Here is a 12,753-nt window from a genome sequence, read left to right as displayed (position 1 = left end):
TTGCCAGGCGGAAATATTTATTTGAAAAATTGAAAACACAGATGCAATGTATTATACAAAGAAAGGTCTAAATACCATAATAAAAGTATTGTTGGAGGGAAACAGAAGCCAGTGGCCACCTGCCCTGGGAAGGTAGGCACTCAGTGAAAAATGAAATTCATTTCAAGGAACTACCCTAATGGAAACCCGGGGGAAAGGTTAAAAACAGAAGAAAAGAAAAACAAACCCAACCCTATCCCTGCAAACCGAAATGTGAAAGAGTTTGTTATAAGTTTGAGACAATTGCATTATCACCAAGATGTAACCGAACCCCCTCGGTTTGTCCCTATGAGTGGTAATCAGTTTCATTTAGGGCCTTCAAACCTGAGGTAGTTGAGGGTCACCTGATAGACATGTCTGGAAAAATCTACTCTCAGAATCGAACCCAACAGCATTGAATTGTTTCCTGTTGCTTTGGCTCCTGACAACAACACGGTGTGGTGCTGATCTTGTATTTGGTCTGGACCTGGGAGAGGAAGGAATTTGGCAGCAAACAGCTGGCTGGTTTGCTGCGTCGATGGCTGGCAGGTCCGTGGTGGTGGTTTTCTATGCTACAGGTGGTGCAGTCTCTGGAGGACAAGGATGGCAGAGAGAGGGCAAAGCCAGTTTGCTTGGAAAGCCAACGTTGGAACTGGAGGCTTTCCCTGGCAGGATTTCCAGAGATTTGGAAAGGTGGTAGAAGGTAGCAAGATACTGACTGGTTATTAAAGACCAGGGTCAAGTGGAGCCAGGAGACCCCTCTAGACTAAGGAGCTAAGAGAGAACTTCCAGCTGCAAGCTGAGAACTAGCTCCTGCACAGAGTCGAGGGGCCAAAGCCAACTAATCTGACCAGAGTGACATGTACCTGTGATCCCCGTGTTACCTGGTGGCATAAACCTTGGTGTCTGACTTGGTAGCTGGGACAGTTCCAAGAACAGTTGCTCTAGACAGTGGTTCTTCCAGCCACTGGGTTAGAGGGACCTGTATTCTGGTGGGATTTTAGGGATACTGCTATGGACGGCCACATCAGCAGACAATCTAAACTAGTCTCATTTAAACTCCTTGCTCAGATATAAAATAACCCTGCCAAAGTGACTCTTCTCTTCTATTTCTTTCTCTCTCTTTTTTTTCTTGAGATGAAGTCTTACTCTGTCACTCAGGCTGGAGTGCAGTGGTGTGATCTCGGCTCACTACAACCTCCGTCCCCCAGGTTCAAGTGATTCTCCTGCCTCAGCCTCCCCAGTAGCTGGGATTATAAGTGCCTGCCACCATGCCCGGCTAATTTTTGTATTTTTAGTAGAGACGAGGTTTCACCATGTTGGCCAGGCTAGTCTTGAACTCCTGACCTCAGGTGATCCACCCGCCCCTGCCTCCCAAAGTGCTGGGATTAAATGCATGAGGCACCACATCCGGCCTCTTTCTCTTATGTAAACAAACATCTTTTCTCTAGAGGTCTCAGGGCACTGTCTTACAAACTTAAGTAACAGATGCAGCTGTTTTTCAACTTCTTGTCGATCCTAAGCCATGATTTTGTTGCTGTCCCATCTTGTCATGACCCATTTACGCTCACCCAAGACTTGTCACTAGTGATGCTCAGTGACTCATTTAAAAGGCTGGCAGGTTCATTTTTAGCTTTAAGATGTGATTCCCGTTTTAATCCAAGGTGTGTCATTAAATACCTCTTCATCTTCATTTTTAGAAGAGTCACAGTAGGACAATTTGATTTTGTCTAGAGAATGGGGTAGCCGTTCTAATCTGAGCTATTACGAAAGTAATTATGTGACATCTGACAGCTACTTCCTCATGTGACACTGAATTAGCCTCTGCTTCTGTTTAAGTGCTTTCTTAACCGTTATGACTCAGGCTAAGTTCGATGAAGGTTTTAAACATTTCTGTGGCTTCTTTTTAGAGACAGGATTATTCAGATAATTTGTTTGTTTGTTTTTAAAGAGATGGAGTCTCGCTCTGTCACTCAGGCTGAAGTGCAGTGGGCAATCATGGCTCATTGCAGCCTCAAACTCCTGGGCTGGGCTCTGACAGAGAATCTTTTTTTTTTTTTTGAGACAGGGTCTCACTTTGTCACCCAGGCCGGAGTGCAGTGGCACAATCAGGGCTGACTGCAGCCTTGACTTCCCAAGCTCAAGCAATTCTCCCACCTCAGCTCCCCAACTAGCTGAGACTACAGGCACGCACCATCATGCCCAGCTGATTTTGTTTTTGAATTTTAGTAGAGATGAGGTCTCGCTATGATGCCCAGCTTGGTCTCAAACTCCTGAGCTCAAGCAATCATCCTGCCTTGGCCTCCCAAAGTTCTGGGATTACAGGCATGAGCCACTGTGCCCGGCTGGGCAGAGAATCTTAATTTGATCCATTACACTAGACTTTTTGCCCTACTTGTAATTTTTTTGTTTTTTTTTTGTTTTTTTTTTTTTTGAGACGGAGTTTTGCTCTTGTTGCCCAGGCTGGAGTACAATGGCGTGATCTCAGCTCACTGCAACCTCTGCCTCCAGGGTTCAGGAGATTCTCCTGTCTCAGCCTCCTGAGTAGCTGGGATTACAGGCACCCGTCACTACGCTTGGCTAATTTTTGGTAGTTTTAGCAGAGATGGGGTTTCACCATGTTGGCCAGGCTGGTCTCGAATTCCCGACCTCAGGTGATCCACCCGCCTCAGCCTCTCAAAGTGCTGGGATTACAGGCGTGAGCCACTGTGCCCGGCCACCCCATTGGTGATTGGGAACATGTGAGTTGGAATGGCTGAGATCTAGAAGTGAGGACTAGCCACTTTTGGAAATGTTGACCTGCATCAAGAACACACTAATTGGTTTAGTTGCCACAACTGGGACAGGGAAGCCACACACCATTCCTTCTGAGCCTTGAATCAAAAAAATACTAAGCAGAAAGCAGCATTCAACACAAGACTGCCCAATTTCTAGTGCTGATACTTCCTTAGCCCAGTATGGAGGTTACACATCTGAGTATGGTCATCCGAGGTCCTGGGAGAGAGTTTTTTGAATGTCCCACTTAGAAAATGCACAGAGAGGGAGTTGGGGAGAGGGGTGGGCTAGGGAGATGGGGGTTGGTTCACAGTGATCAAACAGAAGTCTCACAACCCGTCATGTAGCAAAACCTAGCAATATTCTGTTGGAGCAGATCCTGGGAAGTGCTTGATGGCTACCACCAATGAGTTGCTATAGATAAAGAAGGAAGACGCTGTTTTTTCAAGATCAGAAGGTCACTTAAATGCTGGGGTCCATCTAGAAGAGGAAAAGTGCTGTTGGGCTGCCAATCCCTGGCAAGCTGTTGATGTGCCCTCTGTCCTCATTCTGTCCACAGGGCAGCGGGAGCCTGGGGCATGTGGCTGAAAGGAGCTGGAGCCGCTGGCTCTGTCCTTTCTCATTTTCTCCGACCCAAGAGCTCCAAATGATCTCCTTGCTTTGGGATCCAAGTCAGTAACAGTCCAGCACCTTGGCCTTGCTTCTGATTCTTGAAGGCTGATGTAGCCGGGCAGAAAGATGAGCCTTGCTAGAGTCACACCTGAAGTCCTGATTGCTCCAAGCATCTCTTTGTAGGATGTTGCTGCTTAAGGGAGGTTAGTAATAAATACTAAGGGTAGCAAACCAAGTATAGGGTTCTTTCCTGATGGAAGCAATTGCGTCTGATCTTCCGGGTTTGTCAATTATGTAGAAGGTGGAACGATCTTCCTATTCAAGAGGATGCCAAGGCAGACATCTGCAGAAAGGAGTTGGGAATTGCTCCCAGGCTCCCTCTCTGGGCCAAGGGAGATGGCCCACTTGACACAGACCATTCACGGCCAGTTCATTCCGGCAGGGAAGTAGTGTTGTTGATCTCACCAGCTCCATTCAAGCATGTGATCAAGTTTTTGAGCCTGGTCATGGGAACTGAGCTGTGTGAACCCTCTTGTCCCTCTTTCTGTTGTATTCTCCCTTGTGAAGGTGGACAGAGGCTTTCCGCCAGGGTTCAGCTTTAGGAGGGAAAGGCACTCACTCTCCTTCTGCTTTTTGAGGAAAGCTGTCACTCAGCAGCTCCGCCTGACCCTGGAGCATGGACTGGGTGGGCCAGCACTTGCTCAGTATGGAGGCGGAGGTGGAGCACCGAGAGGCCTGGGCAGCACCATCGCCGGAGCTGCCACAGTGGGGGGGCCCTGGAAACTCAGCCCCAGGGGTGTGCCCTTTGGGAGAGTTGGCTATGTGAGTGAAACTTAAAAAAAAAAAATACAACCAAAAAACCCGACCAACCACCATAAGAAGCAGTGGAAATCCATGGCACTGCCCAAAGAGGGGGAGAATGGCCTTGGCATTCACAGCCAGGACACTCCTGCCGTCCTTCTGACTGTGCAGATTTCAGGGTAGTGTCCTGGTTTGGAATCCATCAGCCCTCTGATGCTCACAAGTTTGTGCAAATGATGAAACTGAAAAGACTGAGAAGAAAACAGAAAAGAAAAGGCATAAGATCTTCCCTCTCCAAGCTGTCAACAAACAACAAGCAGCCCCTCTATTAAGGATACCCATCGTGTGGGGGTCAAATAGTCAGCAGGACTGGAGGTTGGTCCTCTCTGTTGAGTGGCCCTGCCCCCCCCACCCCTCTTTGTACCTAGGCTTGCTCATGGGCAGCACTGGCCAGCCTGGATGCTAACTAGGGAGGCGGGGAAAGAACAGAGACGACCATGGGTCCAAACAAAAAGGGTGTCGCTATGGAGGGAGTCTTTGGAAGTGTCATGCATGTCCTTGGCATTGGGTAATGGCAGTGGTGTGGCTGCCCCTGGGACTCCAAGGATTTGGCCTGTGGCTGGGGAAATAACACGCACGAGATAGGTAACAAGGATTTACACTGACATATGGGGTGTTGGTTTGGCTCTATTCTTTTTCAGTTACCGCTTCTTGCAGTGTAGGTGGAGATGCCTCTGTTCCTAAAAGACAATGATAATTTATGTTGCAAAGCACTCAGGCATGCATGCATTCACTTAACCAACAAAACCTGCCACCATGGGGGCTCAAAAATACATTATAATTATAACCATGGTGTAATCACATAGTCCCCAAGTTTCGTGTCTAGGAATGACTAGGATCTGTCTATGGTTGGTGCCCAGAGTCAGTCAAGTCCAGTAAGAGTGAACAGTCTTGGCTGTGATCAAGTTGACTGCTTTCGACATGCAGACAACAACATATAGACTCGAGGTGATGGATGGCAAGTCTCTGGGCTGCCAGGCTGAATGTGACTCCATGCCACTCCATTTCTCCGCACCTGATCCCTTCTTTTTTTTTTTTTTTGACACAGAGTCTCGCTCTGTTGCCCAGGCTGGAGTGCAGTGGCGCAATCTCGGCTCACTGCAAACTCCGCCTCCCGGGTTCATGCCATTCTCCTGCCTCAGCCTCCCGAGTAGCTGCGACTACAGGTGCCCACCACCACACCAGGCTAATTTTTTGTATTTTTAGTAGAGACGGGGTTTCACCATGTTAGCCAGGATGGTCTCAATCTCCTGACCTCGTGATCTGCCCACCTCGGCCTCCCAAAGTGCTGGGATTATAGGCGTGAGCCACCGTGCCCGGCCTACCACCTGATCCCTTCTATTTTTTGGCAATTGTTGCCCTTCACTGGCTCTAGATAGTCAGAACCTTGTAATTCACTTGTCCCTGTCTGCCAGATCTCGACTGACCACTATTTATTCATTTTTCAGCTCTCTGCTGGCCAGAAACTAAATTCCCAGGGAGTTGGCAAAGCTTGCTGGGCCTGGGAAGGAATGGCAGTGAATGAGTTATGATCAATGTTTAGGTCTTAAAAGGTGACAACAAAAGCTTTCAATTCACCGTAATTTCACCCAAAGTTAGGCTTAAAGGTTATTTACAACGGAAGAGAAAACGGATTCCATGAGGAGAGAAGAGAAGGAAGAAGCCGCCGATCTGGTGGATTCCTTGTTCTGTTCCATTCTAGGGGAAGGCCCTAGCCACACAGCTTCCCCTCGCTGCTGTGGGTTAGTGCCCATCCTTGGAGTCAGCTTACCTTCTTCCCAGCCCTCAGCAACACCAGCAAGCTCGTAGTGCTTTTTCCGAAGCTCTCCCAGTTTTTGACGCTCCTTCTGCAATTCATTTTCTAGCTCTAGCACCCTAACCTGTAAGGGAAAGTAAGTGAGATTTTCTCTTGATCAGCTCTCTGAGATTTAATTTTTATTTATTTATTTTTTTATAGAAATGGGGTCTTGCTCTGCTGCCCAGGCTGGTAGTGAACTCCTGGCCTCAAGAGATCCTCCTGTCTTGGCCTCCCAAAGTGCTGAGATTACAGGCATGAAACACCATGCCCAGCCTACATCTGTCTTATTTTGATTACTCCCTTTCTGCTGCATTGTGAATTCTTCTTCTTCCATATTATTCACCCTGTTTCCATACTTTATCCGGCCCTCAATTTCAATTCTCTTCTTTTCTCTAATTTTTCCATTCTCCCATGCATTTCTCTATCCCAGTAGCTCTTATGCTTTACTCACTGTGATCTTCTACTGGAAGTGAATGATGCTTTACAAATGCCTAAATGGTAGGTGGGTTTCTCTTCTGTTCCTCTGATAAATCACTATCTTAAAACAACTCTAATATTTAGCCTAACTGTATGGTGAGTACCAATCTAGTTGTAACCCTTCTTCAATCCCAGTTCCCTGGAAACCCAGGTAGGAACCAAATATGATGGTTCTGATATCTTTCAGGTATTTGTGCAACTTAGGCTTATTACTGCTACAGGAAAAAGCATGGAAAATCTTACTATAAAGGAAAGGGTGATCTTGTCTAGCTCTACTTCTCATTAATGTAATTTATTTTATTTCCTAATTCAAGGAATATTTGCTGGCCAGGCATAGTGGCTTATGCCTGTAATCCCAGCACTTTGGGAGGCCAACGTGGGTGGATCACCTGGGGTCAGGAGTTTGAGACTAGCCTGACTAACATGATGAAACCCCGTCTCTACTAAAAATATACAAAATTAGCCAGGTGTGGTGGTGCATGCCTATAATCCCACCTACTTGGGAAGCTGAGGCAGAAGAATTGCTTGAAACCAGGAGGCAGAGGTTGCAATGAGCTGAGATTGTGCCATTGCACTCCAGCCTGGGCAACAACAGCCAAACAAACAAACAAAAAAAAAAAAAAAAAAAAAAAGGAATATTTGCTGAACACTGATCATGTACCCCAGGCTGTTATAGGTGCTGCAGACATAGTGGTAAACAGACAAAGTCCCTGCTTACCCTGTAGAGGGAAGAGACAAACAAATGAAGAAGAAAGATCACATTGTAAAGAAATGACACAGGGAGATAGGATAAAGCCTACGAATAGTCAGCCAAGTCTATTCTCAGAAAGTCATTTTTCAGCTTACATGACCTTAAGAGCTCAGCTGTCTGGAAACCTGGAGAAGAATATTCCAGGCAGAAGAAACAGCCAGAGCAAAGGCTCTGGGTGGATTGCCTGAGGTCAGGAGTTTGAGACTAGCCTGGCCAACATGGTGAAACCCTGTCTCTACTAAAAATACAAAAATTAGCCAGGCATGATGGTGCATGTCTGTAATTCCAGCTACTTCAGAGGCTGAGGCGGGAGAATCGCTTGAATCTGGAAGGCAGAGGTTGCAGTGAACCAAGATTGTGCCATTGTACTCACTCCAGCCTAGGCAACAGAGCAAGACTCGGTCTCACAAAAAAAAAAAAAAAAAAAAAAAAGAAGGAAAAATTAGCTGGGCATGGTGGTGGGCACCGGTAGTCCCAGCTACTCAGGAGGCTGAGGTGGGAGGATCCACCTGAGCCCAGGAGTTTGAGGCTGCAGTGAGCTGTGATTGCATCACTGCACTCCAGCCTGGGGAACAGAGCAAGGCCCTGACTCAAAAAAATAAAAAAAATGCGGAGTGACACATCTTGGAGTACTTTAACGATTCCAATTTGAAATTCATCCCAAGACTGATGACCAGTTATTCTAGAAAAATTATGTCAATTTTTTTTTAAAGGATCTCGCTCATACCTATTTTACATGGTATGACTTTATAGAACAACAGAGAGAAATAATAGCATTGCCTTTGATGAGTTAAAAGGATTTTCTCTTTTAAAACTAAAAGTCATATGCAAATAATTCATACTAGAAGTCTAAAACAGTGTTTATAGTAAGACTATTAAGTTTGTGGATACTAAGAGATCCTGGATAACATTTAGAGGAACGTTAGTCCAAGATTAGTGGGCAAGAGTTAAGAGTCTGATCTTGGCTGGGCATGGCGGCTCATGCCTGTAATCCCAACCCTTGGGGAGGCTGAGGCAGGAGGGTTGTGTGAGGCTAGGAGTTGAGACCAGCCTGGGCAACATAGTGAGACCCCGTCTCTATCTTATTTTAAAAAAAAAAGGGCTGGTGGCTCATGCCTGTAATCCCAGCACTTTAGAAGGCCCAGGTGGGCAGATCACAAGGTCAGGAGTTTGAGACCAGCCTGGCCAGCATGGTGAAACCTTATCTCTATTAAAAATAAAAAATTAAGGCCGGGCGCAGTGGCTCATGCTTGTAATCCCAGCACTTTGGGAGGCCGAGGTGGGCACATCACGAGATCAGGAGATCGAGACCATCCTGGCTAACATGGTGAAACCCCGTCTCTACTAAAAATACAAAAAATTAGCCGGGCGTGGTGGCGGGCGCCTGTAGTCCCAGCTACTTGGAGAGGCTGAGGCAGGAGAATGGCATCAACCCGGGAGGAGGAGCTTGCAGTGAGCTGAGATCACACCACTGCCCTCTAGCCTGGGTGACAGAGCAAGACTCTGTCTCAAAAAAAAAAAAAAAAAAAAAAAATTAGCTGGGTGTGGTGACGCACGTCTGTAATCCCAGCTACTTGGGAGGTTGAAGTAGAAGAATTGCTTGAACCTGGGAGGTGGAGAGTGCGGTGAGCCGAGATCACGCCACTGCACTCCAGCCTGGGCGACAGGACGAGACTGCATCTCAAAAAAGAAAAAAAACAAAAGAAGACAAACAGAAAAAAAACAAGGATTCTGATCTTCACTAATCACCTTCTCTACCTCCACTGTTTCTTCCAGCAAGATTTACATTCAGTCTTGGGTTAGTAGGTGCACCTGTGTTCATTTCCCTCTGGCTTTTCTCCGTGGGAATAATATTTAGAGTCCATGTCTAGGCAATAGAGGCTATCTAGACTTACAGATGGAGCTCTCACCTGGGAATCCATCTCTTGGCGTTTGATCTGTGTCAGCGTCATGCTTGAGAAGTCCATGTTGTCTGCAAGGATGGAAACAAGAAGGTCTTATCAAATTCTACCCTGGCTGACTGGCACCTGAGAGGCAGCCTATGCCAGTGCTCTGTGGAAACGCCTGGCTTGCCATTTGTCAACACTGCATGAAAGTAACTGAGGGGGCCAGACATGGCAGCTCACTCCTGTAATCCTAGCTCTTTGGGAGGCTGAGGTGGGTGGATCACGAGGTCAGGAGTTTGAGACCAGCCTGTCCAACATGGTGAAACCCCGTCTTTACTAAAAATACAAAAATTAGCCAGGTGCGGTGGTGGGCACCTGTAATTCCAGCTACTTGGGAGGCTGAGGCAGGAGAATCACTTGAACCCTGGAGGCGGAGGTTGTAGTGAGCCAAGATTGAGCCATTGCACTCCAGCCTGGGTGACAAGAGCAAGACTCTGTCTCAAAAAAAAAAAAAAAAGTCAGGGTGCGGTGGCTCACACCTATAATCCCAGCAAACTTTGGGAGGCCAAGCAGGGCGGATCACCTGAGGTGAGGAGCTCGAGACCAGCTTGGCCAACACGGTAAAACCCCGTCTCTACTAAAAATACAAAAATTAGCCAGGTGCGGTGGCGGGCGCCTGTAATCCCAGCTACTCGGGAAGCTGAGGCAGGAGAATCGTATGAACCAGGGAGGTGGAGGTTGCAGTGAGCAGAGATCGTACCACTGCACTCCAGCCTGGGCGACAGAGTGAGACCCTGTCTCAAAAACAGAAATAAAGAAAAAATAAAATAAAAAGATGAAAAATATGAAAGAATTTAGACACAGTCCTGTGGGATTTGGTTGGGCACAGGGAAGGATGCAGAGAAGAGCTCAACAGGGTGGATAAGAAAAGGGTCCCTTTGGAAAGGCTACCTGTCTCTTCAATCTGTGATTTGCCAGAAATGGTTGAGGCCACGACGCCGGCAGTGGCCTGGTTCACTCCCCGAGAGGCCTGCTGCAGCTGGGCTAGGTTGGGGCTGTCCTTATCAGCTTTCACCTACCAGGACAAAGCAAATTTAGGTTCACACAACACCTGGAGCAATGAGGCCTGAATCAGATAATTGCTCTGATGGTTCTTAGCAAAGATATGTGGGCCAAACGGCAATCACCAATCAGCTTCTCAAAATCTGCTGCCTGTAGTCAGCTCCTGAAATATCTATCATATAAAAAATTATTCCTGGCTTTTTTGCTTGGTAGCTTCCAAACTCTAAGCATTATCACTTATTTGGACAATGTGCCCAGTTGTGGAAACCAATTTGGGATGACCAGAAAATAAGGACAAATAAAGAACACTCTGGGACACTGTGAAACTTTTAAAAGGATTTGGGGCACCAGCTTTACATGAGAATTAGTTGGGGGCATTGATGATATTGATTCAAAAAATAATTTTTTTTTTTTTTAGACAGAGTTTGCTCTTGTTGCTCAGGCTGGAGTGCAATGGCATGATCTTAGCTCAATGCAACCTCCGCCTCCCAGGTTCAAGCGATTCTCCTGCCTCAGCCTCCCAAGTAGCTGGGATTATAAGTGCCCGCCACCACACCCGGCTAATTTTTTGTATTTTTAGTAGAAACTGGATTTCACCATGTTGGCCAGGCTGGTCTTGAACTCCCGACCTCAGGCCTCCTAAAAGTGCTGGGATTACAGGAGTGAGCCATCGTGCCTGGCCTGATTCAAATTTGAACACTAATAAAGAGGGGTTGTAGAATCTCAGAGCCAAGCCAGGTAACCTGTTTATGATGCCAACCTATTCCTTATTCGAGTGTTTCTTGAATGCCAGGACTGCTAATTGGAAGTTGGCATTGCTGGGACTCTCTAACGCCACTTGTAACAGATATGAGGAAAGCCACGAGGGACATGTGTGATGCACCTGGGTACAGACTGGGTACAGACGTTCCTCGCTGTCACATGAAAGGCCTCTAAGGCCAGGTGTGGTGGCTCACACCTGTAATCCCAGCACTTTGGGAGGCTGAGGCAGGTGGATCACGAGGTCAGGAGATCGAGGCCATCCTGGCTAACACGGTGAAACCCCGTCTCCACTAAAAATACAAAAAATTAGCCGGGTGTGGTGGCACGTGCCTGTAGTCCTAGCTACTTGGGAGGCTGAGGCAGGAGAATCGCTTGAACCTGGGAGGCAGAGGTTGCAGTGAGCTGAGATCACGCCACTGCACTCCAGCCTGGGTGACAGAGCAAGGCTCTGTCTCAAAAAAAAAAAAAAAGCCTCTGTAAGAGGATGGTATGGGATCCTTAAGAGGCTGAATTTTTATTTGGAATCGAATCCACCTGAGCCCTGCATAAATCATCTGTTCTCAGGGCCAGTTCCATCCCATCATTCAAGTACTATCAAACCTAGTCAAGTACTCTCTAACTCCTTGCCAAGTACCATCTAACCTAACCAAGTACCACCTAACCTAGCCAAGTACTCTCTAACCCCTTAGTACCCTTTAACCTAGCTAAGTACCGTCTAACCTAGCCAAGTGCCATCTAACCTAGCCAAGTACTAACTCACCCAAGTAATGCCTAACGCAGCCAAGTACTCTTTAACCTAGCCTAGTACTCTCTAACCAGGCCTTCCAGGGTCCTAGGAGGTCCAGCACAGGTCCTACCTTGGATGCAGCCACAAGCTGGGCTGTGCTAGCAGCAATTTCATGAGAACACACCATTAGCTCCTCAAATTTCCCTCTGCCTTGTACCACCAGATCAGCTGCATCTCTGATGGAAAACGACAAGAGGGACTAAGTTATGGGCAAATGAGCTGCAACTCCTCCACAATCCCACCTCCAGACCACCCCATCCCCCTTGGCTAAACAGGGAGGGGAGGCTGCCTGCCCTGTGTCCCCTGGGAGAGCCAGGCTCCCTTGTAAACTCAGTCCTATTGACTTCCTGATCAATAGTTTATTTCTAAGGGACAGATTTTTTTTTTTTCCCTCCTTAGCTATTGTTTGGAGTGGATCAATGGAAGAGGGGTCATGGGAGGAGCCTTAGTACCAATGGATACTTACACCATGACAGTGGCTCCCCAGCCCACAGCCTTGGAGGCTGAGATGAGTCCTTCTGTCCATCGAGAGTTCTTGGCATAAAACTCTTTAGGGGATGCTGTACCCTAGGGAAATAAAAAATAGTAATAGCCACCTTTTATTGAGCATGTACTATATGGCAAGTGCTTTTATACATATATTATCCCAAATCATCCTCATAGTAACTCTGAGACATAAGCATTAGTATTCCCATTTTACAAAAAAGAAGAAGATTCAGAGACCAAAATGGCTTTTCTGGCTGGGTGCAGTGGCGCTCGCCTGTAATCCCAGCACTTTGGGAGGCTGAGGCAGGTGGATCACTTGAGGTCAGGAGTTCAAGACCAGCTTGGGCAACATGGTGAAACCCTGTCTCTATTAAAAATACAAAAATTAGCTGGGTGTGGTGGTGTGCGCCTGTAGTCCCAGCTACTCGGGAGGCTGAGGCAGGAGAATCACTTGAACCCAGGAGGCAGAGGTTGCAGT

The 12,753-nt window shown here is 47.1% G+C and overlaps 1 protein-coding gene across 8 annotated transcripts in view; it reads right to left on the bottom strand.

The window, feature by feature from the left end:
• Positions 1-12,753, bottom strand: part of HIP1 (huntingtin interacting protein 1) — a 203,200-nt gene continuing 190,447 nt past the window's right edge. For 3 of the 8 annotated variants that reach the window (XM_055292790.2, XM_055292795.2, XM_055292791.2), the window contains 6 exons: positions 12,256-12,356; positions 11,860-11,965; positions 10,130-10,253; positions 9,203-9,264; positions 6,038-6,146; positions 1-4,946 (listed from right to left, as the gene is read on the bottom strand). In XM_055292790.2, the coding sequence (XP_055148765.1) occupies positions 4,894-4,946; positions 6,038-6,146; positions 9,203-9,264; positions 10,130-10,253; positions 11,860-11,965; positions 12,256-12,356 (555 nt within the window). In that variant the 3' untranslated portion in view covers positions 1-4,893. Of the gene's footprint in view, positions 6,147-9,202; positions 9,265-10,129; positions 10,254-11,859; positions 11,966-12,255; positions 12,357-12,753 lie in introns of all 8 variants that reach the window. The other 5 variants (XM_063646333.1, XM_055292792.2, XM_063646334.1 and 2 more) reach the window with 4 other exon arrangements.

This window comes from Symphalangus syndactylus, chromosome 9, assembly GCF_028878055.3.
Source record: "Symphalangus syndactylus isolate Jambi chromosome 9, NHGRI_mSymSyn1-v2.1_pri, whole genome shotgun sequence".
Classification (NCBI taxonomy): Eukaryota; Metazoa; Chordata; class Mammalia; order Primates; family Hylobatidae; genus Symphalangus; species Symphalangus syndactylus.
Note: the sequence above shows the minus strand (reverse complement) of the source record. Positions and strands in the feature narration are given on the sequence as shown.